Source organism: Rhineura floridana, chromosome 1 (genome assembly GCF_030035675.1).
Source record: "Rhineura floridana isolate rRhiFlo1 chromosome 1, rRhiFlo1.hap2, whole genome shotgun sequence".
Taxonomy (NCBI): Eukaryota; Metazoa; Chordata; class Lepidosauria; order Squamata; family Rhineuridae; genus Rhineura; species Rhineura floridana.
Window position 1 is genome coordinate 230,423,360 of NC_084480.1, and position 26,058 is coordinate 230,449,417.

Consider the following 26,058-nt stretch of genomic DNA (forward strand, 5'->3'; position numbering starts at 1 on the left):
GGTTGCTCTCCCCTTGAAGGAGCAGATCTGCAGCTTGCAAATATTCCTGGATCCAACATTGTCACTGGAGGCTCAGGTGTGCCTTTTTCTAGCTCTGGCTGGTTTGCCAGCTTTGGCCCCTTTTGGATAGAGAAGACTTGGCCACAGCGTTCCATGCTGTAGTAACTTCCAGACTTATTGCAATGTGCTCTATGTGGGGCTGCCCTCGAAGATGACTTGAAAATTTCAACTGGTCCAAAATGCAGCAGCCAGATTACTGGCTGGGGTTACCTTTAGAACTCATATAACCCCTGTTTCAAAACAGTTGCATTGGTTGCCAGTTCATTTCCAGGCCCAATTCAAGGTGCTCATGTTAGTATTTAAAGCCCTAAACAACTTAGTTCCCAAATATCTGAAAGAATGCCTCCTTCCCTACAGACCCTCTTGTGTATTGCAATCAGCAGAAGGGGCCCTTTTGGTAGTTTCACCACCCTCAGAAGTTCAGGATGATGATGGCCCAGGAGAGGGCATTCTAAGGAGCAGCCTCTAAGCTGTGGAACTCCCTTCCCACCAAGGTGTGTCTAGCAACTTCATTGTACAACTTTTGGTGAATGTTGAAGATGCACCTTTTTTCCCTGGCCTTCAACACCTGAGATGTATATTTTTAGGACCTACCCTATTTCCTGTGATGTTATTTAGGTTGTTTTTTAACTGTTTTAATTATGTGTTTTCAAATTGTTGTAATCTGTCCTTGGGACCTTTAGGTGAAGTGTTGTTATGTGCCTTCAAGTCGATTACGACTTATGACGACCCTATGAATCAGTGACCTCCAGTAGCATCTTACGTTACTGTACAAGAGTACTCTCTAGAGGGAAAATGGCATTTTCTGAGAGACAAAAGATACAGTGTGATAACCAGGAATATGAATTTCTACACAACAGAAGCAGTGGGTCTATTTTTCCTTTCCATGGCCCTGTATATTCATATAATACCGACTGAAACCACTTTTCAATAAAATATAGCCAACTGTTCTTTACAATTAGCATCCCTTGAAAAGGGAAAAGTGATTATTGAAATGATGTCATGTTTGTTGTTTTAGCTAAAATATTTTAAATTCTGTTCAGTGCTACATTCAACTCTACTGTAACATCCTAACAGTGGGGGAAATTAGCTACAAATAACAATTACATAGCAAAATAGTATTTCCAGCTGCAGTCTGTATTTTCTTTTGGTTTTATCATATGGATAAAATATCATACCTCCTCAGGGCCTATAATTTATGAATGAACGTGATGAAGTATACTTGTAAAGGGATTGGATTTAGTGACTTTCATAGTTCATCAGGTGAATAAATCCAAATTTTTAATCCCTCCTAGACCAGTTATTCCCTCTAGGGTTAGTATGGAAAGCACCTGAAATCAAAGGTTAGCAATGTGGTCTTCCAATATTTGTTCTGAGGATGGGCTTTTTGTGCAACCTCCCATCCCCACTTCCTATACACTTTGTGATCTTTCTTTATAGTTCTTATCACAATAATTCTACCTTGTAGATATAGGCTTATGCTGTACTCACTGTCATCTATATCCCAGGTGTGCAACATAGTCACCACTCACTACATGTGGCAAAATGGCTATTGACCTGTAGCGAATTGGTGCTTTACCTCTACCACCTAGTTTTTAAATAATGTTTAAATAAAATTTTACATGTGTATAAGTTCAAAAATGTGTTCACACTCTGCCCTTAACAATCACAGATTCGTCCTTGAGTCCTAATCACTCTTCCAATTTTGAAAAGTGCAGAATTGTTTTTGAATTCATGCAAGATCCATTTTACTTTGACATCTACAGTTCTCAACTATCTCAAGAACTTGTGAGGTTTCTTTCTATAGATTGGACTATAGATTCTATAGATTGGACTATGGACTATAGATTCCTAGTCCAATCCCCTTTGCATGAACTTTACCCCCCCCAGTCCTGCCTGCTTCCATAAACACATTTTCCTTGCCTTTACTGTTTTTCAATTTTCCCAAATTCTTTTTTTAAAAAAACAATGTAGTATTTTTCCAACACTTAGCATCCCATCAAATGCTTTTAATGTGTGGCAAATGCCCCCAAAGTTTGCTTTGCATCTCCATCGCCAAATGCACCTCTATTGATTTTCTAAAAAATTATCTCCCAATTCTTGCTCCATGGATAACCTATTGTTTTCTTGTCTATGCCTGTTTAACATTAATCTAGCTTTGAAAAATAAGTCCACAAAAGTTAGAAGATATAACAAACTTTTACTAACCTCCCTGTTCATGTATGCATGAGATCTGTATGATGATTGTCTGCAAATAACCATGACTGTGGATGACTATGGAACTGCTTGAGTGGGCCGGTGTGCAATAATAAATGGCCAGGCAAAAATTCAACAAGTACAGCTGTCCTAATCACTTGCTATATACGACAAAATGATCTTATTTAGTATTTAGAAATATATGAAGGATGGCACTGCTACAGGACATAAGATTCAGTATATTTTCTTCTAGGAAATTCTCAGATAAACCCCCCCCACCAGTTTAACAGAAAATTTAAGGCCTTTGCAAATTTACTTGTGCACTGAAAGTCATGGAAACTTAGTTAAGACTTTTGCTTTAACCTCTGCATCATGTAAACCAATAGTTCCCAACCTTTATGATTACAGGACCCCCTTTGTAAACTCAAAAAAATTTGTCCCCCCCCATGCTAATTGTAATTTTAGTCTCTGTTAATTGAAAAAATAGTGCATGGCAAAATCACATCTCTAAATAAACCTTTCCATAAAAAGCTCCCTGCAGACAGGGAGGTGTTGCTTTCTTTTCTTAATGCAAAGGGTCATCAAACTGGTATCCTTCCCCACACAGTCTGAAGATGTACAGTCCTGTCTCCCAACACCAGTGGGTGAGAGTGTTGGGCTAAGATCCAGGTTCAAATCCCCACCCAGCCATGAAGCCCACTGGGTGACCTTGGACCAGGCATAGTCTCTCAGCCTGACCTTTCTCACAAGGTTGGTGTCAGGATAAAATGGAAAGGGGGGGAACCATATGCACCATATTAAGCAAGCATTTGTGGACTACAGTCCACTTCCTCTGATGCATATCATCAAATGGGCTGCAGTTTATGAAAGCTTATGCCATGATATATTTGTCCATCTTCAAGGTGCCACAAGGCTCTTTGCTGTTTTTACTTAAGCAGACTAAAATAGATAGAAAGGCCATAAGGTCAAATTGCATGTGAATGTACTGAGTTAAAGAGCAGCACATATGTAATAGAATCTGAAATACAAATGAAAGACATGTGTGGAACTGAAGTTATGTGTGGTGTTGTATGCTTATCTATATTCTGATACATGTGCTCATGTTCTGTTTGTGGGCTTCCCAGAGCGTCTGGTTGCCCTACTGGACTAGATTATTGGACTAAATATGCCTGTGGTGACATCCAACAGGGCTTTTCTTATGCTCATTTAAAGCAATAGTGGCCTTATATTTTCAGTCTGAGGGCAGCTTTCTAGGTTGGCCAGACTTCTGAAGGGCTGCCTGCCTGTGGTGGTCATGGCCAAAGTTTCCACTGAGCATTTGCTGTCATGTGCACGCACTGCAATTGTGCAGCATATACCACACACACTCTTCAATCATGCAGTCTCTTTCTTGCACTCAAATATTCACAATCTTTGTCTCACTCAAAGAGAGGGGGAGGGGATCATCCTTAAGATTTCATGAGAGATTTTCTGTTATTGGTATGGAGACGGGTTATCAGGGGGAGAACACTTCCTCACACTTCCAGCATGCATCTATGCCAAGGTAGGTGAGAGTCGGTTGTTAAACATTTATCAGCACACCACTGGCCAGAAGCAAGAAATACAAATGTTACCTTTGTAGAGTAGGCTAGTTTTTACACACACACACACACACACACACACACACACACACACACACACACACACACACACACACACACACACACACACACACACACACACACACACACACACACACACACACACACACACACACACACACACACACACACACACACACACACACACACACCCCTCAATACTCCATCCAGGCAATCAAGAAGTATTAACACAGTTCACATGCACATTCCAACCAGGCAAAAATGCCAAGTAGAATTATACAGCCACGAGAGTGGCTGTATACTATAGCCAGTGTGAATTTTTCACATTCCACAATGTTAAATTGAAAATACCCCCATGCCATTCTGATGCTTCCAATAAGCTCATTTCAAAACAAAACCTTATAAAACTTACAGTCCTGATCTCAGAAACACTTGCTGAACAACACTGTAAATTTTCAGGGTGATACACAAAACAGTCAGAATCGAGAGTTCAAAGTCTAAAGAGAGAGAGAGAAAACCCAGAGCCCTTTTGGACTTTTTTCTCTGAGTTCTCATAATCTGTTGAAATTCATTAAAAACCAACCATGTTCACAGAGTACCTATAATCCTATTCCTGACCTTGACCCATACCCTGACCTTCATTTTCTACAGTTTAAAAGTTGAAAAAATGCATGGCTGACTTTTAATTACTTTAAGACATTTTGGCTAGCGCCCTATGATAAGCCCGGGCATGCTCAGTAAGAACCAACTGTCAGTGTTCTAAAAGCCTCACAGCTGCTTAGCTTGGCTAATCAGGGAGCCACATCCACACCAGACTTTGATTTCACCTGAGACAGTCATCGCTTCCCTCTGAGAATCATGGGAAGTGTAGTTTGTGAAGGGGGCTGAAAGGAGACTCCTATTCCCCTTAGAGAGCTCCAGTGGCCAGACTGGTTTAACAGTCAGCCACTCTGATTGAAGGTCTGTGAGGGGAACAGGGCATCTCCTAGCAACTCTCAGCACCCTTCACTTACATTTCCCAGGATTCTTTGAGAGAAGCCATGACTGTCCAAAGTGAAATAAAGGCCTGGTGTGGATGTGGCCAGGGAAAGCTTTGGTTTAAATTTGGGTGGGAGGCTACATGTGTCTGCTGTAGAATAAAAAGGTGGGGGAAACCCTGAAAACTTCCAGAAACTGTTTCCCGTCAAGGGGTGCATTCAATAGAAAGAGTCTGATTGATGTACTGCTCTAATACTTAGGACGTTTTTCCTGATGTTCAAACAAAATCTGGCTTCCTGCAACTTGAGCCCATTATTCTGTGTCTTGCACTCTGGGATGACCGAGAAGAGATCCCAGCCCTCCACTATGTGACAACCTTTCATGTACTTGAAGAGTGCTATTATATCTTTCCTCAGTCTTCTCTTCTCCAGGCTAAACATGCCCAGTTCTTTCAGTCTCTCCTCATAGGGCTTGGTTTCCAGTCCCCTGATCATCCTTGTTGCCCTCCTCTGAACCTGTTCCAGTTTGTCTGCATACTTCTTGAAGTGCGGAGACCAGAAATGGACGCAGTATTCAAGATGAGGCCTAACCAGTGCTGAATAGAGGGGAACTAATACTTCACAAGATTTGGAAACTATACCTCTGTTAATGCAGCCTAATATAGCATTTGCTTTTTTTGCAGCCACATCACACTGTTGGCTCATATTCAGCTTATGATCAACAACAATTCCAAGATCCTTCTCACATGTCGTATTGCTGAGCCAAGTATCCCTCATCTTATAACTGTGCATTTGGTTTCTTTTTCCTAAGTGTAGAACTTTGCATTTATCCCTGTTGAATTTCATTCTGTTGTTTTCAGCCCAATGCCTCTCAAGGTCCCTTTGAATTTTGTTTCTGTCTTCCATGGTATTAGCTATGCCCCCAATTTTGTATCATCTGCAAATTTGATAAGCATGCTTTGTACCTCCTCATCCAAGTCGTTAATAAAAATGTTAAAGAGCACTGGGCCCAGGACCAAGCCCTGTGGTACCCCACTCGTTACTTCTGCCCAGTCTGAGAAGGAACCATTGATAAGCACTATATGAGTACGATTCTGGAGCCAACTGTGGATCCATCTAATAGTTGTTCCATCCAGCCCACATTTAGCTAGCTTGCTAATCAGAATATCATGGGGCACTTTGTCAAAAGCTTTGCTGAAGTAGAGGTATATTATGTCCACAGCATTACCACAGTCTACAAGGGAGGTCACCCGATCAAAAAATGAGATAAGTTTAGTTTGACAGGATTTGTTCTTCATAAATCCATGTTGGCTCCTAGTAATCACTGCATTGTTTTCAAGGTGCTTACACTGACTGCTTTATAATCTGCTCCAGAGTTTTTCCAGGGATTGATTTTAGGCTGACTGGTCTGTAGTTCCCCGGTTCCTCTTTTTTGCCCTTTTTGAAGATAGGGATAACAGTCCTCCAGTTTGATAGAAATATCTGTGGGCAATAGGTACGTTCTTAAATTGCAAGTTTTTTTGCCTATTAGTGAATATGAAATAGGGCTAGTGAGGAGTGTGTCTAAGAAGGGAGTGTGGCCTGGGTGAGTCCGAAGAGCCATATAGAGTCCTGGAGGGCCAGATTTGGCTCCAAGGCCTCAGGTTTCCCACCCCTGATGTATATGAAAGTTCCCAATGTTAAAAGAAAAAGAAAAATACCTTGCTGTATATAGAAAATAAGCGTGACAGTGAGATGGGCTCAAACCTTTTCTACAATATGTGCACTTTTATATACAGTGACCTTAATTAGATGGATATATTGAAACCTGTAATATTCTAGTTAGTTTGACATGCTTAAGTTCAGTACAAGCTGTACCAGATAATTTTGTTTGTGTATCTTGGCTCTTGTAGCAAACTACGTTACTGTAGCTCAAAACAAAGAAATACCGGAATAGCAAAGTCTCTTTTGTTAACAGTAAACAGCTATCAATATTCTCAAGATTGCTGCACAAAAGGTTGAATCAATTACAGTTGCTTTGTTGAGGTATGAGTGGAAGGAAATGTTCCATTGAAATAACATGTAATCATGTATCAAATGAGAGATGTAAGATACTAAGTGTCCAAAGTCTAAACTGTGGCACAGTTACTTCTACATAGTTAAGTCTTCAAAATCCTTGCAATCCCAAACAGCTCTAAATCAGGTTGTGAATCCTTTTTCTTTCTTTTTTTAAGAAAATGGTACCAGACATTCAGACAGTTTGAGATCTTATAATTTTAATTTTTAGGTAAAAACTAATCCCTACAAAAATAATCCTATTCTGCACATTCATGGCAAAAATGAATGTAACAAACAAAGAACTGAAAGCTGGATCTTAATCTGGAAAGATGGATCTAATCTGAGTTTACAATGACAGCATCAAAGAGTGTTGCTATCAATTTCAACAGCTTCAGAAGTAAATAACAATAATATATTTCTCTCTAATGGTTTACAATCCACATTTATACAGATAATTACTACCTACCTTGTGAAAATTTCTGAAATATGCTGCCTTTTCATCTGGAAATTTTTCTAGCCTTCTAGGTCCTTTACTTGAGGCTTTCTTGAAAACCATCCAACATCTTCTGAAAATCTGTAAGAAAAATTAAGGAATTATAGTAACCTTTTGTTAACCAATTCTTTTGTTAACTACAGTTCTCAGAATCCCACATAACATGGAGCCACTAGGATAAGCAACACCTGTGGAGGCCTTCATTGGTGCCCAAGGCATGAAACCAACACTCTGATGTAGTTTTTTAAAATAAGTCTCTAGCCCTCCTAGAAAGAATGTTATGAATACAAATGTGCAGGTACCCTTCTAAATGACTGCCAGCCTGGTTGCTCCCACCTGTCAACATTTTTAGCCAATGAGTCTAGTCAGAGCTGTGATTGATGAGAGACTTGTTTGGACAACAGGCAACAGGAATCTCTGGGGTCCTAAAGAGCTGCTGTTTCCCCCTCCTCTTTAGTGCACTTTTCTTGCTTCTGTCTTATTTTCTAGCAGTCCTTGGAATCTCTGCAGTTTACCCCTTTCTTCACTACCTACCAGGATGCATCTTTCCTGTGCTGAGTTTACCTGCAGTTCACCTGAGATCAGGTGCTCCCTAGATCAGGTGCTTCCATTTCCCAAATGGAAAATGCAAAATGTGAAAACTTTGCAAAGAGGCTTAGGCATGTCTCCTGTGGTATACACATCTACTCTTCTTACAGTATGTCCTTGAGTTCTTATTAACAACTCTTGGCCACCTTGAAACAAGATGGTAAGCTCAAAACCCAGCACTCCGTGAAATTTGAAAGAGCCCTGAGAATGAGGCAAAGAAAAATGGAAGCCTTTTCCACAGTGAGAAGAGATTTCAGCATAGTACTAGTCTTTTCAGTGCCATGTGAAAACATTTGTGTTCACCCGGGTCTTCTTAAAATACGTAGATAGACTTGGCCTCAGTTTTTTTTAATGTTTTTAACTGGTTGGAGGGTACAATGATTTTTGTTTTCTTGTATTCATGAAGTTGTTCCCCCTTCTAAAATATTGTTTTAATTTAATTATTTTTTACTTGCTCATTGTAACTGAGAAAGCTTCATTTTATGGAATGGCATAAAAATGTGAAATAAATACACAAAAACCTCTGTCCCCTAGCACCACAACTCTGATTTGCTTCTCCCTGCCCCTCCTCCATTGTGTGCAACTAAAACCAAGAACATGGTAGATCCTGATTCACTAATATGCAAAAAACCTTGTGGTTAACAATGCTCCTGTAGCCCACAGATATTTCTATCAAACTTTAAAAAGCAGGGAAATTGGGCAGCTATAGTTAATGTACCAGTGGAGCAGGAGATCTGACCTCCTCTCTGAGATATTGGACTGCCCTACAAAGTTGTCAAAAAGCAAACCCAATTTGGGTTGGTCTTTCACATTCCATTCCACTTCCTGTGTAGCTTGGAAAAATTTGGTAACATGTGCCTCTGAGCATATGGTGAGTGGTGGTGAGCTTAAGATGGAGGGATTCAAAGCATCAGCAGTCCAACAGATCTTGCTTTTGAATCAGCTTAGAGGTGGCATCCTAAAGCCTTGGTACAGAGACCCAGTTTCTCTGCCTGTTTGCAGTTCCCAGTCTTTCCTCAGACTTGCTAAATACACAAGTCTCTCTTTTAGCCCCAGGAGGTTGCCCCCCCTGGAGAGTTTTAATAACAATAGGATCCCCATGGCCCATTCACGAGTCAATGGGCACTTGATAGACCCATTAGCCTACCTGGCCACTCTATTAGACTAACAAAGGAGACTCATCTGACCAGTAGAGCAGGTTTCTCTGCTGCAGAGCCCACCTCCAGGTGCAGGGTTCCAACTCAGAGGCTGGAAGGGGACTCATAGAAATCATCTATCTCAACCCACAAACCCATAATAGTATGATAAAAGTGAATGTTATCAATTACAAAATGAAAAATAAGAACTGTGTCAGTTAATGCAAAATTATTCAATATCTTGGGAAAACATCAATATATTGTTGTGTAACTTTTTCATAAAAATGGGCAACTGGAAGGATTAACAATGAAGCTACACTTAAGAAAATCCATAGCTCTCATACAAAAATAATAGTATCAATCATATTCACATACAAGTCTTGCCCATTAAAAATCTCTCCTTTCAATGATTTGGAATGAGTACTTAAAATGAAATTGACAAGGTTGCTACTTGATATCCTCCTCTCTTCAGCATTCACAGTTGGTTTAACAAGCCATCTTCAGAGTGCTATATTTCAATTAGGTATTCAAAAACCAGCACAACCCCTCACAATCTAAATTATTCTTGGGATTTCAACAGACTAGTCAACTGTCCAGATTAAAAGGGAAGCATGCTAGTAGACTGCACCGAGCTCTTCCGGTAACAGTAACTTTACCTACAAGTTTATCTCCCAGAAATGTTACAACATGGCAGATTTCCAGGAAAGTAAATAGAAAGTGAATACCCTGAGGTACTGCTCTTCATGTTCTCTGGGCTCACTCAATGAATACCTAATTTGCAGTGGTTTTACTTTCTGGTCCTTGAGTTAACAACAGTTTTCTCTACGTTCTCAGTCTCCAAGGGATTAGAGTTCTGTTTTCTTTGCTCTTTGTTAATCTATCTCACTGCTGTCAACTCTGATCCCTTTATTCAACTTCTCTCCTCTTTTAACCTACTTCTTCTGTTTATTTGGAAGAGTTTGAGAAATGTGATAATCTAATACAGAATTTTATCAAGAAGAATTCTCTTACTACAGGTTTAATGAGAATATACCTGGTTTTAAACATGCAGTATTGCGCCTCAATAAGCATTCAAGTAAGGAAAGCTGTATTCTCTTTTCTTCTATGTTTGGAGGATGTAGGTTTCCTTATGCATAGGATAAAAGGCCTTCTGTTTCATGATAATATTTCACCGAATTGGCAGCAGAAAACTATATACTGAAGCATGACTGGTTATTTGTTTATATGCCTGTATGCCATAGATGGTAAGTTACATACGACTGTTTCTCCAGGAAGTCTGCAGTAATTACAAGTATGAAATACAATTGTTTCAAAATAACATATATTTACAAAAGATGTTTCATACAAGGTTGATTCAAAATTAACATACTTTATGGACAAAACTCTAGAAGATCTAGCTAGACTTTTCCAAGTTTATAATTCTATTTTTACCTATTTTTCCTTAGATACCCAAAAAAGGTACTTAAAATACCATCACAGAATACCAAAATCAAACTTTTTGAATGCCATATTCAGGGAATCCTAAAAGCCTATTAAAATGAATAAATTTTAGTATTTTCAACAGCAACAAAGGATTAGACCACAGGGGGCCTATTTTTTTGGGGGGGGAGTAGCTACAGAAGGGGTGATTCAACACAGAAATACAGAAACACAGAAATTACCAACCACTTTTTTATTGGAAATTGCTCCCTCAACAAACCCCATTCCTCCCCCCCCCACCCTCTAAGTTCCAGGTTCTGACTACAAAATCTCTGTGACTGGATTTCCAGGAAGGGCTTTTACTGTATTTTTACTTTTAAAAAGTGCTATTCAAGACTTAGGCAAAAGGTTTGAACTGAACTACAAGGCATGTGTTAAACAAGGATACAGATTGACTACAGCAATGTGCTCAGTGGAAGGCTGCCTATGAAAGTGGCCTGGAATGCATCTGGTACAGAATGCAGTAGTCCACCTATGTTCTTCCAAGGGAAAGGGATAGGAGCTCATTAGACTGGTATATCATGATTGCACTGGCTACCCTTTAATATCTAGGCCACTGAAAGTGACAGATAGTAGTGTTATAAAGCCCTACATCATGCCTTGAGCCTAGAGATGTCCTTCATAGCTTAAGGACTAAAGGTTCCATACGAGCATCCCTTCCCCCCACTAAGCCTATTTAAATTAGGAAATAAATTCTGCTGTGTTCCATCTTCCTGAAATTATATTTATGTGGCCTCAAACAGTGTGGTGTAGTGGTCAGACTGGGACCTGGGAGATCAGGGTTCAAATCCCTGCTCAGCTATGAAGCTCACTGGGTGACCTTGGGTCAATCACTGTCTCTCAGTCTAACCTACCTACCTGAGTTGTTCTGGGGATAAAGTTGGGACAGGGAGAACCATGTGTGTACACCAACGTGAGCTCTTTGAAGAAAAGATGGGATATAGATGTAATTATCAATAAACAGGTTCTTCTCAGCTATGACAATGCTGGGGAACTCTTTTCTTACGGAGGTCCTACAAAGCACAGTCTTGCAATTATTTGGGAGGCATGCAACATGTATCTATTTATTTATCTTTTTATTTATCAATCAATCAATCGAATTTATATCCCACTCTTCCTCCCAGAAGGAGCCCAGGGCTTATTTATTTAGATAAGTATTCAGGATATGTTATGATGGTGTTTCAATCTTTTAGGATTTTTTAAATAGATTAATTGCATTTTCATAGATTTTCTATAAACTCTGAACGTTTTTTCTTGTTTTAGGAGATGGCTTCATTCAAGATTCATTGTACTTTCACAGATTCTGTTATAAGTTACCTTGGGATACATGCTTGATGGAAAAGTGGCATATAAATTTCAGAACATGCATGCATACATAACATTATTAGCAATCAATTATTATGAGAATTGCTAGAGCTCAATCCTACCTGTCAATCATATTTTGGATCTATAAATCCTGCTCCCTAATACCACATAAATGGAGTGTTTGAGGTTATACATTGGTAACAGATATCCTTTGCATATACTCACTTTGTATTACTATTTCACATGTTTCTCAGTCTGGGGCTGACTCTTGGCAAGACCTGGCTCAAATAAGCCTGATACTGTGATCTTGTGTATGTGATGCATTTTGATGGAATTTAGGATATCTGGTACCATATATCCAATCTATGGAAGTCCTCACCAGAATCTTTATATAAACCAATTACATTTTAAAAATTATCAAGTATGCCTTCAGAGGAAAGAAAAATAATGATATAATTAATTGGCAGAGCAATTTTGCCTGGAAAGCAATTTTTTCCACTATTAGTAATGGGAGAGGGTTGTAGCTGAGTGGTAGAGCATCTGCTTTGAATGCAGAATGTTGCAGGTTCAATCCCTGGCATCTTCAGGTAAGGCTGGGAGAGAACCCCGTCTGAAACCCTGGAGAGCTCTTGCCACTCAGTGTAGACAATACTGAGCTAGAAGGTCTGATTCAGTGTAAGGCAGCTTTCTATGTTCCTGACATATTACTCATTTTATACATAAAAAAAATAGGGAGAAGGACAGCACAAGAGGAATTTCCTGCAATACCTTGGGGAACTTTGAGGTATGCAAAAATATTGTCTCTATCTGTGTTTTCAAATCATATTCCCTTCCCAAAAAACTGAGGGCACTTGAGGCTACAAATTTGTATTCCCCCTCCCACTTGCTTCTGTTCAATTTGGAGACCAAATTGTACATGTTTTCTAAGTCTCCCTATCCTAAAGAATCCTTTAAGCTACAAGGTGGACTGATCCTTCACAGCTCAAAGGAGGTGGGCAGGAATTGTAGAGAAATTAGTACAGTTCACACAGCCCTACTAGCATCTTTCTTGCTGGCTCTGTGGAGTCTCTGCCAGGCAACAGTCATATTATGAACTCTTGGGGCTCAGTTGCCACCTGTTTTGTCTTCCTAAGAGGTCTATGGAGCCACAGGGCAATAGGAGTCACTGCCAGGTGGCAACTATGTGCCATGCTCCTGGGGCTACCATACAAGTAGATAGTCTACCATGTAGAAGCCAATCTACAATGTAGAAGCCAGAGGTAATGAACCTGTGGCCCTCCAGATGTTCAGCTGGATTTCCATTCCCCAACAGCTCTAGCCACTATGAACAATTGTCAGGGATGATGGCAGTTGTATCCCAGCAATATCTGGCTGGCCATAGGATCCCCACCATGACTTAAGCTATAAGGAGAACTATTGTCATCTCATAACTTAAAGGACCACAGAAAATAAATCTGGTCTCAGAGAAGACCTTCCCCTAAGAACACATAGCCCAAGTCAAACTCTATAGAATCAGACCCACTGTAAATAGGCTATCTGAATTGCACTGTTTTCAGTTAATATCACTTCCTGGCATGTGCACTCAGATGCACTATGGATTGAACACAAATATGTAACAGTCAGAGTGTTGGAGTGGAACGGGGATTCCAATCCGCATTTAGGTATGTTGCTCAATTTGTGACTTTCCATCTCACAACCTAACATACCTCATAAGATTGTTGTGAAGATAAAATGAAGGAGACCATGTATGTCTTGAGTTGTTAGAGGAAAGGCACAATATAAATGATATAAACAAACAATTTTGACCAGAATGTGCACTCAGATGCTTATTCAAGTGCACATCCATCAAAAGCAATGCAATGTGACTAAATGAGCACTTCTATGCAAACTGCAAAAGATCTACACTTTTTTTTAGAATATATACTGAATTTATGTTCTCCAAGTGGTTTTAAGCAAAATTTCCTGCTATAATTAAAAATTACCCTCATTGATTTAGGCAGAGAAATAAGCTCCAAATGTTTGTAAAAAGAGAGAGACAAAACACTTCTCAAAGCTTTGAATAGGCAATATTTGTAAACAATAAATAAGTAATAAGACCAGGAAGTCAGGCACCACTAATACATAATAAATGAATGCATATTTTACACAAGACATCTTGTTGTCACACAGAAACCCACTTAATTATTCAGGAACAGTTAACTATTCTTTTATCCCTGGCCTACTTTTAGTTGCCATTGGTTGTAATCAAATACAGATCAGATACTGTGGGAGATCACTGATAATATTGTAGCCATTGTAGAAGAATTCAGTTTCAGCCTTTCAATGCGCAACAGAAATCCTATAACTACCTCCTATCTGGCTAGGTTTCCCGCAAGATGTTTTACACATGGATTTAAATTCTTGTCCCCACAATGCAAAAGTTCTTGTGGCAGACATGAAACCCAATCAATGCATGTTTTATTAGAAAGAACAAGTGGGCTCCCAAAACAAAGTTTTGCAGGTTGGAGTGCTCCTGTTGAGGCCTTCCTCTATTCCTTGACTTCATTCCCCACCTTTCACTTCCCTAACTTCTACAATACTCAGTCAGCATTTTGTGGCTACAAAGCATGCCAAATTCACATGGGCTGAGTTGTGTGGCTTTTTTGGGGGGGGGATGCCCTTTGAAGAGTTTTTGGTGGTGGTGGTTGTTATTCTGTATTTCTGAAAAAACCTGCAGCCTGCCCAGTGTTTGCATTAAAGCTCTTTAATTTTCTTTATTGCCTGTTCAAGAAGAAATTTATTACAGAACTGCTTTGGATTATGTGCAGCAAACTTACCTAGGAGCAAATAACATTGACCTATTAAATTTACTTTTGAATAAACCTGCACAGGATCAGGACCCTCAAGTTAAGCAGAAAAGGGTGGGATCTATTGACCCTCTGTGACACCATTTAGGCAATTGTTTCTGAGCAAGGAAGCCTCGGGACTTTAGTACTGTCTCTCAATTTAGTACCCATCTCTGAAGCTGAGCAAGACAGTAAACGTTGGAGAGAAAAAAAGCTTGGAAGGGGAATATTCAGAAACAGATGGACCAATAATTTCATGCCCAGGAGACAGGCAGAAACATTTCATTCCTCCCTGGGCCACAGGCATGCTCTATATACATGATTTTTTTTCTAATTCCCTATATGAAGGATTGCTTTTGTCTATCCTGACTCTTTCAACATTCAGCTTCATTGGATGGCCCTGTTTTCTAGCATTATGAGAGAGGGATGGAAACCTCTTTCTGTCTGCTTTCTGCAACCGTTATTGACATTCTCACGACCAGAATAAAGTGTGCTCCAGGTTACATTTAGTTTGGTGTGCTATAACAAGCAGTGCAGGCATGGCACAAAGTACTTGGCTGGTAAGGCTCAGAGCTTGGAAGTAACTCGTTATTTTTAACGAGTTACTTGTAATTAGTTACAATTTTAAATAACGAGTGGGTAATTCCATTACATTTGGCAAGTAATGGAACAACTAGTAATTTCCCTACTTTTCAGCTGCAACTTTAACGTTTCCACGTTAGGTTGGACGTTACTTGGGGGCGGGAACAAGGGGAAGTCAGCTCCTGGCTGTGATTGGTTAACACAAGACATGTGCCTCACACTGATTGGACCTCTGTGCAGACTGTCTCTTCCCTCGTGATCTGTGTTAGGAGGCACGAGGGAAGAGGTGAATAGGCAGGGCCTGCTAGCGTCTGAGAGGAAAAAATGGACGCCGGAGGAAAAAGCCAGGGCAAGGACAACAGAGGAGAAGGCAGCAGCAGAATGGCGAAGAGCTGTGGGGGTGAGTGACGATGATTTTGTGTGTGTGTGTGTGTGTGTGTGCCCCCCCATGGCCCCTTCCGCCCCCATGGCATTTTTGCCCCCCGCCCCCCCGCGGCCCCTTCTGCCCCTCCCACTGCCTCTCCTTGCCTTGCTGCCACCCCCCCATCAATCACAAGGCATTTCTGAATCTTCGGCCTACACTTCTCTTCCTTCCCCCCCTTTTTGAACTCTCCCCCTTGTTCCTATGCATACCTGTGTGCTGTATTTATCCAGACAGAGCACTCCTGCCTTTTAAAATGCCGGCTAGCTTTTTATTGTATATTTATTTGAACTCCATCTTTCTTTTTATTTGTATTTTTGTCCTGTTTAATCACAAGACTGAATTGTATGTGGGACAAAAACTGTCTCAGTAATAATAATAATAATAATAATAATAATAATAATAATAATAATAAATCATTAGGCATATAATAAATGGCTTAAGGCTGATTTTTTTGTTCTTGGCAGAGATGAGGTGAGAAGTAGGGTCCTTGCAGCTCCTCCTCTCAGTCCCCCAGCTCTCAAACTCATGTTCTGTGAGAAAGAGAGAGATTCCCAGTCCCAGAGAGAGATAGACTGTTGACAATCTCTGCTAATATCTATACAAATGTACATAACATGCATCACCTGAACTCACATGATCTAGAGTTACCTTAGATCTTGCAAGATTTGCAAATGAGAAGCAATAGGGTTTTATATTAGTTCTGATTGTCTATTGGGGTATCATAGGTTATATGTTTTTTTCATTTTCTATGGCAAAAACTCCAACTTCAGTGGAATTTATGTGATGTGTTCTAATCATTTGAATTTGGCTAATGAATGCTTTATTCTTTCACCAGAACTTTAGCAGTAGTACTAAAATATTAATAAAAAAGAAAAGGGAAAGAAAAAATACTTTACATACATCATTCAGCTGTATTGCTAATTATAGATATAGATATAAAAGATAAACGGCATTTTGTCAAAAGTATTTTTGTCTACATTTTATACCTCATCCTTGGTTTTCCAAGCTTGGCATGGAATGCTTCTCATACAGAATTAATTTGAAATGCTGCATATTTATTATCATAATCATCATATTCAAAATAAAAATATATGTACCGCCTTCAAGTTGATTCCAACTTATGGTGACCCTATGAATAGGGTTTGCATGAGGCTGAGAGGCAGTGACTGGCCCAAGGTCACCCAGTGAGCTTCATGGCTATGTGGGGATTTGAACCCTAGTCTCATTTTGTTCTCACAACAACCCTGTGAGATAGTAGGTTAGACTGGCCCAGACAGGGTTATTCAGTGAGCAAAAATGATGCAAATAGGATCTCTTTTAATTGTGCTATCGACCTGCTTACTTCCATTCTGACTGGGGGATCTTGCAGCATGGGGAAGAGATGGGGGCACATCACAGCTGAAGTTCACCCATATAGGAGCATTATCTCTTGTTTATTACAGAGACGCCTGTTGCAGGTTTTGCTGCTGAGAGCAGCAGTCAGTTAGTGCGGCCACTTGAGTCACAGCTTGTTGATCCTGAGGAGGCAAAACTAGAAAGTGAGGGTCAGAAAGGAGGCCCTGTGCATGAGGAGGAGGAGGGCATGAAGCAGTGTCAGTTCCCCACAGCCACATCTGCAGAACAGCAAGTACCATGGTTTGGCTTTGAGAAAGCTTGTACATTTGTGAGCCAGAGTGGGGAAAATGTTGTTGTACGATGCAATTACTGCCTTCCAAGGATCAAAAATCTGAGATCAGCTGTTTCCTCCTCATCCAATGTGAAGAAACATTTTGAGGTAAGCCTTTGTCATGCTGGTCCTCAAAGAGTGTCCATTGTCTATTTATGTTTAAATTGTGAAGTTCCTCTTCCATTTTTTCTTGGATTCATGCTTTGTTCTTCTTCCTCAGAGGGCACACCCTGAGAAGCTGAGAGCAATTGAAGAAGCAATAAAGGCAAGGAGACGTGGCCTTCCTGAACCAATGCATGACACCCCTCCTCCCAAAATGCTGAAGCAGCAGCAGACAACCCTTGAGAGGTGGGGATCTGGCAGGGAGCCTGTCACCCAGAGCAATCTCAACAGGAGAATCATTGATTTCATTGTAGAGGAGACATTAACACTTCAGACTGTGGACAAACCATCATTCATTAATCCGGTTTGCATTGGACTCCCCAAAGATCTCACCATCATATGTGCCAAGACTCTGAGAGACAGAATTGAGAAGAGAGCATGCCACATGAGAGAAACTCTTGCAAACCAAATGGGTGCTGTGGCATATATAGCAACCACTGCGGATTGTTGGACCAATGGCAAGAAGAGTTACTTTGGGGTAACAGCCCACTGGATCAACCCAACTACCCTGAAACGTGAGGTCGGGGCCTTGGCTTGTAAGCGTCTGAAGGGGCGCCATACATATGATGTCCTTTCAAAAGCACTGCATGATGTACATGTGCAGTACAGGATCCACAACAAAGTTATGTGCACTACTACAGACAATGGCTCCAACTTTGTGAAAGCGTTCAGAGTTTTCATGGCCAAAGAACCAGTGGAAGCTGCAGGCACCAGTGACGATGATGGTGATAACTCCTCGTATGTTAAACTTTGTTGGCTTGAACAAATGCAATTAGGAGGTTGGGCCCATACCATCAGGTCTTTAATCCAATCATATAACTTTCCGAATAGCAACCTTTCATCATGGTCGCCTTTAGAGTTACGCAATTGGATCTATAATTTCAAAGTGGCACAAGATAGGTCTGTTATTGTGGCCTCCCCCTTTTCAAGATGGTTTCCACTTTTTAAATTTGATCATGTCATCTCACCTTATTTAACAAATCTATCATGTCCCTTATTGCGTAGACTTTATACACAAATTAGATTTCAGACGATGCCCACCGCTTATTTGGAGGGTAGATATAAGGGGATCCCTCGCGCGGATCATCACTGCGTTTGTGGTGAGGCTGCAGTTGAGGATTTATATCATTATCTGCTATGATGCCAGTTGTATGCTAATCCGAGACACAAATTCTTGGATCCCCTTCTCAGGCTTAGATCGGGCCTTCACCCTGATGTTTTAATCATCGAATTATTGGCGGATCGGAATCCTTCTACCACCTTGGCAGTGGCCAATTTTGCTCTTGCAGCTAAAAATATTAGAGCAAATTTTACTAAAACTTAACAGTTTTAATTGTATTTGTATTTCGTTTAGCCTGACGTGATTGTATTTTATCTCTTATCCCCTCATTCTCATTTTGTATTTCTTTTTTTATTCCTTCATATTGTTTTATTGTTTTTTGTATGCAATGGCCTATGGCTATAAGCAAATAAAGCTATCTATCTATGATAACGAGGAGGAGGAGGAGGCTGAGGTGGAGTTTGTGCCTATCTGTGAGATCCTGGACACAGGACCTGAGGCAGAGGAAGAAGCTGCAGACTTAGGAGAGGATTTTGTTTTACCACCACACCAGAGATGTGCTAGCCACACCCTCAACCTTGTGGCAACACAAGACATAGAGGCCATGCTTTCTGACTCCTCCAAAAGTAGTCTTCTTGGTCCTTTCAAGAAACAGTTTCGTTCCTTGATGGGAAAGTGCAGCAAGTTGTGGTCCAAGCAGAACCAGTCAGCCCAGATTGCTGAGTATATCTGTGCGCAATGTGGTGTGTATCTGAAGGTACTGAATAAGACCAGGTGGAATTCCACCTTTGATGCGTTGAAGCAACTACATGAGCTCCTGTCAACTGTGCCACTAAAAATGCATGCCATAATGGACTGCTGCTCCTTGTCCAGGATCACAGCTGCTGAGATTGAAGTGGTACAGGAATACACAGAGATTATGGAGCCACTAGCCCAGTCCCTAGATATCCTGCAACAGGAGAACGGCATGTTCATGGGGTATTTGCTACCAACGCTCTGCAATCTGGATCGCAAGTTAGAAGGACTGGAAAACAAACCTGAAAGGTACACATACTGTTTTCAGCTGCTGAGAGGTGTGCGCGAAGCCCTAAGAAAGCTGTTTGCAGCTATCTGGGAGAACAAGAGGCTTCTTCTGGCAGCCTGCCTACACCCTCGCTTCAAACTAGATTGGCTGGAATCGTGTCAGGCCACCACCCATACCAACAAGTAAGAACATTAGGGAAGCCCTTTGGGTGGATTACTCCAAGGGAAATGTTGTCTCAAGGGAGGCATCAGAGGGCTTAAGGTGGTAGGCAGGGGCTGGGCCTTTTCTTCCTGGGGCTCCTCATCACAACCTTGGGGTGCTGTGCTGCCCCATGAGTGTGGTGACTTGGTCACCTTCCTACCTTCCATGTCATCATCTACAGGCTCAGGCTGGACCCTGAACCAGGGGACATGACAAGCATCAGGAAATGAAGAGCAGATGATGGTTTCCTAACATATATGTGTTAACATATCCTCTCTCTTTCTTAGATACACAATGGAAGCCTTGTTGAAAGCTGAAATAAAGATGGGTGTACTTAATGAGGACAGTGATCGGTCTTCAGATAAAGACCAGGAAGGAGATGACTTAGAAGATGACTTCTTTAACTTTCTGCCCCACGGCAAGAAGTCAGCAGTGGACACTGCTGAGGAGGAACTGGTGAGGTACCTGAAGTCTCCCAGCAGGGAAGTGTCATCACTCCATGGCTTTCCATGTGTGCTGCGGTGTTTTTTGCAGCACAACACAGGCATGCCTTCAAGCGCCGCAGTAGAACGCCTGTTCAGTACTGGTGGCAACGTAATGACTGTAAAAAGACATTCCTTGTCTGACATGCTCTTTGAGCATCTTGTTCTTTTGAGACATAACAGAAACATATTATAAAAGCATTTCAAGTGTAAAATTTGATTTCAAGAGTTGGGGTATCTTCATTGCTTGGGGGGATGTGAGATTCTGTTATGCCATTATGTTAATCTTATGGATAATTTTTTTTATTCTACTACCCCCTGTGTGTGTGTGTTTATTTTTAATATTGTTTTAGGCTTCTTAGATGTGCAGCAGCCAAGGCCAGCACCTTGTAGGAGTTTTTTTTTTAAAGTAACTGAAATGTAATTGTAGTGATTACTTTTGAGAAAAAGTAAAGTAATCAGTTACTTTCAGAGCAATTGTAATTGTAACGGTAATTACTACTTTTCTGGGCCAAGTAATTGTAACTGTAATTTATTATTTTTTAAAAGTAATCTTCCAAGCTCTGGTAAGGCTGCACATGAATTGTTCTTTTTACTATACACTTTGCAACATTATAGCTGACTGCCTCCTTGAGCTGAACTCTCATAATAATCTAACTTGCAGAATCTCTCAGAAGCCATATAATAGCACCCCCCCCAAACATAACTTATCATTTCATTATATGCTTGGGCACTATCACATTGCAGCGGAGAGGTAGAGAATTCACCAAAGAGATGTCATAGTGGGTAGCATCTCCATTGCCCAAAAAGTGTGTATCAACATTACAGACTCTTGACTCTCAGTTGGTTAATGGTATTTTTTCTTAAGTTAACAAAGTACTCATTACCATAGTCAGAAAGAATAATAAACCAGAGACATCTGGTTCTCAGAGCATGGTCAGACCCGAGAGTCTTGAATTAAATCAAAGGGAGTGGCACTGGATGAAAAAATAACCAGGAGCATTTCATACTTATTAAAAGAAGGATTGCACTGGAACAAAAAAGGATGCATGATTGCTTGTTTTAACCTGTTTTAATAATGTGTTTTATATTTTGTGAGCTGCCCTGGGACCTACTAGTGAAGGGCGGGTAATAAATTTAACAACAATGCTATGAAACCAAGGATATGCAAGCAATGAGGAATTTAGAGGTAAAGTCACATTCTCAGTAATGTAACTTTGCTAACCTACTTGCTAGGTCAGTACAGAGAAACATAAAGCAGCTATGCCGTGAAACTGTTCTGTGCATGAATCCTACACACTTGCTTTTTCTTCTTGTTTGACAGTAGCTGTATGAAAATGAATACAGCTATGTTAATAACAGTGTTCACAATTCCAATGTTCTTAGTAGCAAAGTTAAACATTTCTTGAGCTTTGAATATTTCCCTCCATCTACAATATCATTTTTTTCTTTCTGCGATACCACTTCCATTTTAGTGAGATAGCAAAAAATGATATAGATGCTTAATACATTTGAATGATATTGGACACCTGTTATCTGACAAGATAAATGTTGTTTACCACAAAGAAGGTGTCATACTATGAGAACACATGATTATTGAGAAACCCCTTCCTCCTTTTGAGTCTTTAGAATTGAAAATTCTGACCTTCACATGCAAAGTAAAACACAATATTTATGCTGAAAGATGGTAGCTATCTACTTAAATCTCAAGTATTGTATGTTGGGAGCAAAGGGATTTGTCAAAATAAATATTACATTATCCAAACCATGCATCAGAATATCTTAAACCAAAGCAGAGATTCTGAGTGGAATAATAATCACAGCCCCCTGTTCCAAGCCACTGAAGGACAAAAATTCAATCATTTTTACTGCTCTAATTTACAGTTTTACAAGCTTTCAGATGAGCTCTGGGGGCAATAAATTTATTTTTATGTTAACAACAGCTGGTTTTAGAGTACTTTGCACACCTAACCTTATTTCTGCCAGTATTATCATACAGAACCTGTCTGTCAGTGACAGCATTCTTAGTGTCATGTCATCTTCAGCTGTTTAGAATGACAAGATAGGTGGAAATAGAGGCTTTTTGCTATGGGATTTAGTAAAGCCTACAACAACATTTTGAAGCCTGAACACTTTTTGTTGAAATTGAAAACTGAATATGAAAGCTAGCTATAGTGTGAGACAAATTTATTTCCCCATGCCCACTTTAATACTACCTAATTATTTTACCACAATAAGGCACAATTGACTTGTTTTCACAGTGTGTCAAATAAGTCCAAAAAACCACACAGACCATAGAGCTAGTGTAATATGGTGGTTACAAGCTACAAACCAGGAAGTCCTGCCTCTGCCATGAACTCACTTGGCAATCCAATCTCTCAGCCCCACATATCCAACATGAGATTAATAATACTGGCATACATTACAGGATTTTTGTAAGGATAACAAAATGAAGATGACCTATTTATTGATCATTCATCCCAATTTGCTTGCACAAAGCTCACACAAAGGTTAGACTAGGTCTTTATTGCACATTTATTCCTATATGTTTGTGGGGAGGTTATAGAACAATGAGAATTCACCTTGATCTGCTCAAGCAGTGTTTGTACACCTTCCTGTTAATCATTCACACATCCCATATGTTTCAGTGCATTCCCCATCACTTCCTAACAACAAAAGTAGTATTGTTGTGCCAGGGCAACAAAGTGCTTTTAATCCACATTAACTGCAGAAACCTAAATTTCTGGCATGTTCTTGAAGTCATTCTGCAAACTACTGACAGTCTGGAGGCTACAATTCGTATTTCTAAGGAGAGACTAGCAAATGTACCATTTCAGGGTACATTTCCCTTTTTTATTACATTTATGCATCACTTCTCATGAAACATCCTATAGTGATTAACAATAAAAAACATAATAAAACATAAAAACATAATCAACCATACAAACATATATAAAAACAATATCAAATCCTATACAGATACAGACTGGGATAAGAATATTATCTTTAAAGGTTTGTTGGAAAAGGAAGGTCTTTAATAGGCTCCCAAAAGACAAATAGTGATGGTGCTTATCTGATACGTAAGGGAGGGAATTCCAAGGGTAAGTGCTCCCACACTAAAGGCCAGATTCCTACATCATGCAGAATGGACCTCTTGGTGTGATGGTACCTCCAGGAGGCCCTCTCCTGCAGAGTGCAGTGATTGGATGGCCATATACTGGTTAGATATTTTAGGTATGCAGGTCCCAGCAACTTGAAATCAGCCCTGTAGCTAATTGGCAGCCATATTTTTAGGCACAGACTTTAAGGTATTTCCCTTTCAGACTGTTCTATACGACAGAGTATAATGGAATGTGTATGTGCTGAATTTCAACTTTTTGGACAAACTGGAAGTACCCTAATCATTACGTGCTTCACTTCTTCCCCCATTTCCCCATTTCAGAAAGAGCTGTACAATTATTTCACTTCCCAATTATTTTATCAGTTGGGGAATATTGGATTAACATTATAAAGTACCCTAACAATATTGATAAGCCAATCTGTCAAAGAGAGATGGATATTTTTATGTTGAATCACATAAGAATCTCTGTTTAAACATTACTTGTGGTGACAACAGAGATAAGCAGAGATAACAAAGAGCTTTGATAAATGATCTCAAACATATATACACAAAATGACCCAGTATTATTATTATTGAAATGTGGAGAAAGTGTCAGATACTGAATGTTCAGAACCATTTTATATTGGACCAGCTCAGGCCTGTAGCTGAGGGGGGAGCAAATGAGGGTGCCACTCCCCTAGAGCTGTGCTTTCCCCCACCCCCGGGATTTTTTTGGTAAATTGTTATTCTTTTTAATTTGTGGCATTTATTTATTTATTTGATTTATATCCCATCCTTTCTCCCAGTAGGAGCCCAGGGCGGCATGACAGACAACAACCTTCATTTAAAGAATGATAACTTGTGTTAAGAACAGGAGCAATTTAAGAATAGGACCCTCTGAAAAATTCAGTGGATAAGGTAAGGCAACAGAAACCTCATCTGTAAGAGCCACCTCACTCAAGACTTTCCCTGACTGAGGGTGGATTTTTCATTATCACAATCACCCTATAATTACTCAAGTGATCCTGAAAAAAACCAGCCTGTATAATACTTGAAGAGTTAAATATTAGAACTTTGTATTATGTTAGACTCCACCTCTTGGACTTTTCTTTGCTCTGCTTTTCACTTTCAGTTGTGCTGTCTACCCAGAAAACAATAAAGAAGCATGTTTGCTTGCCTGCAGTAAGAAGACTTTATTATTATAATTGTCATGAGAGACTGCATCTAAGATGGCTGTGGAGCAGGGAATTGTGGGGTTTCTTTTGACAGTGTGGGACCTTCACAGGTTAACATTTGGTTTTTGCTAGCCGGCATGAGTTGGCAGTTTTACTGCCCAGGTGTGGGTAATCAAAGGCCCAGCCTGACACCTTATTATCAGGAAAAGGCCTGGTTCCATCAAGGCCATAAAGCCTGGGAAGCTTTAGGGAAGATGTGCCATTTGGCTGGTGATTAATGAGCCCTTACCTCATAAAGAAGTCCCAGGTTGGATAATTGTCTCCGGCCTGTTGCTGGGGATTTTGCCATAAGTATGGGCAGAAAATTCTAAGTTTTGTTCCTTTTCTGGGTCCCATCATGCCTACTTGATGTTGCCCGGTGAGGTTCCATTTTGCCATTGATTATCCTGACTCTTATCTCTTTGAAGAGAGATGGCTAAGCAACTGAAAGCCTTTATGTAAGTATTAAGCTAGGCTAGTTAGTCTTGTTTGTTTTCTTTATTGTGATTGAACTCTCTATGTTTTACCTTGCTCCTCTTGGATGTGGTTATTAAGGAATCATTTTGTTGCTGTAACTGTGCACCCCTTTTATTCTTTAATAAACTTACTTCTGTTTACCAGTATGTGTTCATTTCAGGAGAAGGTTAGTTCTAAACCTGTTACCTTGACCATTGACCATGACTACTGTGTAATTGTGTGTTTGCCTAAGGCTCCAGGGCAAGAAGTGTCTCCTTGGTTCTTGCCCTTTGGAATTTCTGGCAAGTTTTCTGGGCTCTGAGTTTCCCCTTGGCTCAGAGTGGGTAAGCAATATAAGGGGTGGTGGCAGCTACCTACACTGCAGGGCTGTTGTGAGCATGCACAACCTTGGCAGGGAAGGATATTTGCCAGGATCAATTGCCCAGGGTGAGGAATTGGCTCCTGGGATGGTGAAGGGCGGGGGGGAGTAGAGCAAGATTGGGTGCTTATTGCTAAAGGGTGAAATAAAGAGACAACTTAAAGTGATCTGAAAAAATGGCTATGCTTTACTCTTTTAAAGCACTATACTTACAATCATAATGGCTATTTTTCTTCTTTTCTTGATTATTTGATGGCAAAAGATGAAAACAGCCCTAGAGGAACAGAAACATTGCTGTGTATACGGAGATGACCCGGGCCATTGACACGATCGCTCCCGCGCGCCCCCTTCGGTGCAGAACTCATACAGCACCGTGGTATACCCCGGAGCTGAGAGTGATGAAGCAAGAGAGAAGGAGGCTAGAGTGCAGGTGGAGGCGAACTCCTGACGGATGTAGTCATGCTTTGGTAAGTGCTTCCACTAAGTTGTACGTAAAGGCGGTTAGGGCGGCAAAAAAGTATTATTTTGCTGCCTCCATTAGATCATCTCTCTGCCGCCCAGTGGAGCTTTTTAGGGTGGTACGTGGGCTTTTACATTCCGGCCCTCATGAT

General features: G+C 40.4%; 1 protein-coding gene across 1 annotated transcript in view; it reads right to left on the reverse strand.

Annotated features, from left to right (window-relative positions):
- Positions 1-26,058, reverse strand: part of DOK6 (docking protein 6) — a 481,228-nt gene that overhangs the window by 277,048 nt on the left and 178,122 nt on the right. Inside the window, exon 2 of the mRNA XM_061593326.1 lies at positions 7,338-7,445. Coding sequence (XP_061449310.1) covers positions 7,338-7,445 — 108 coding nt within the window. The remainder of the gene's footprint in view (positions 1-7,337; positions 7,446-26,058) is intronic.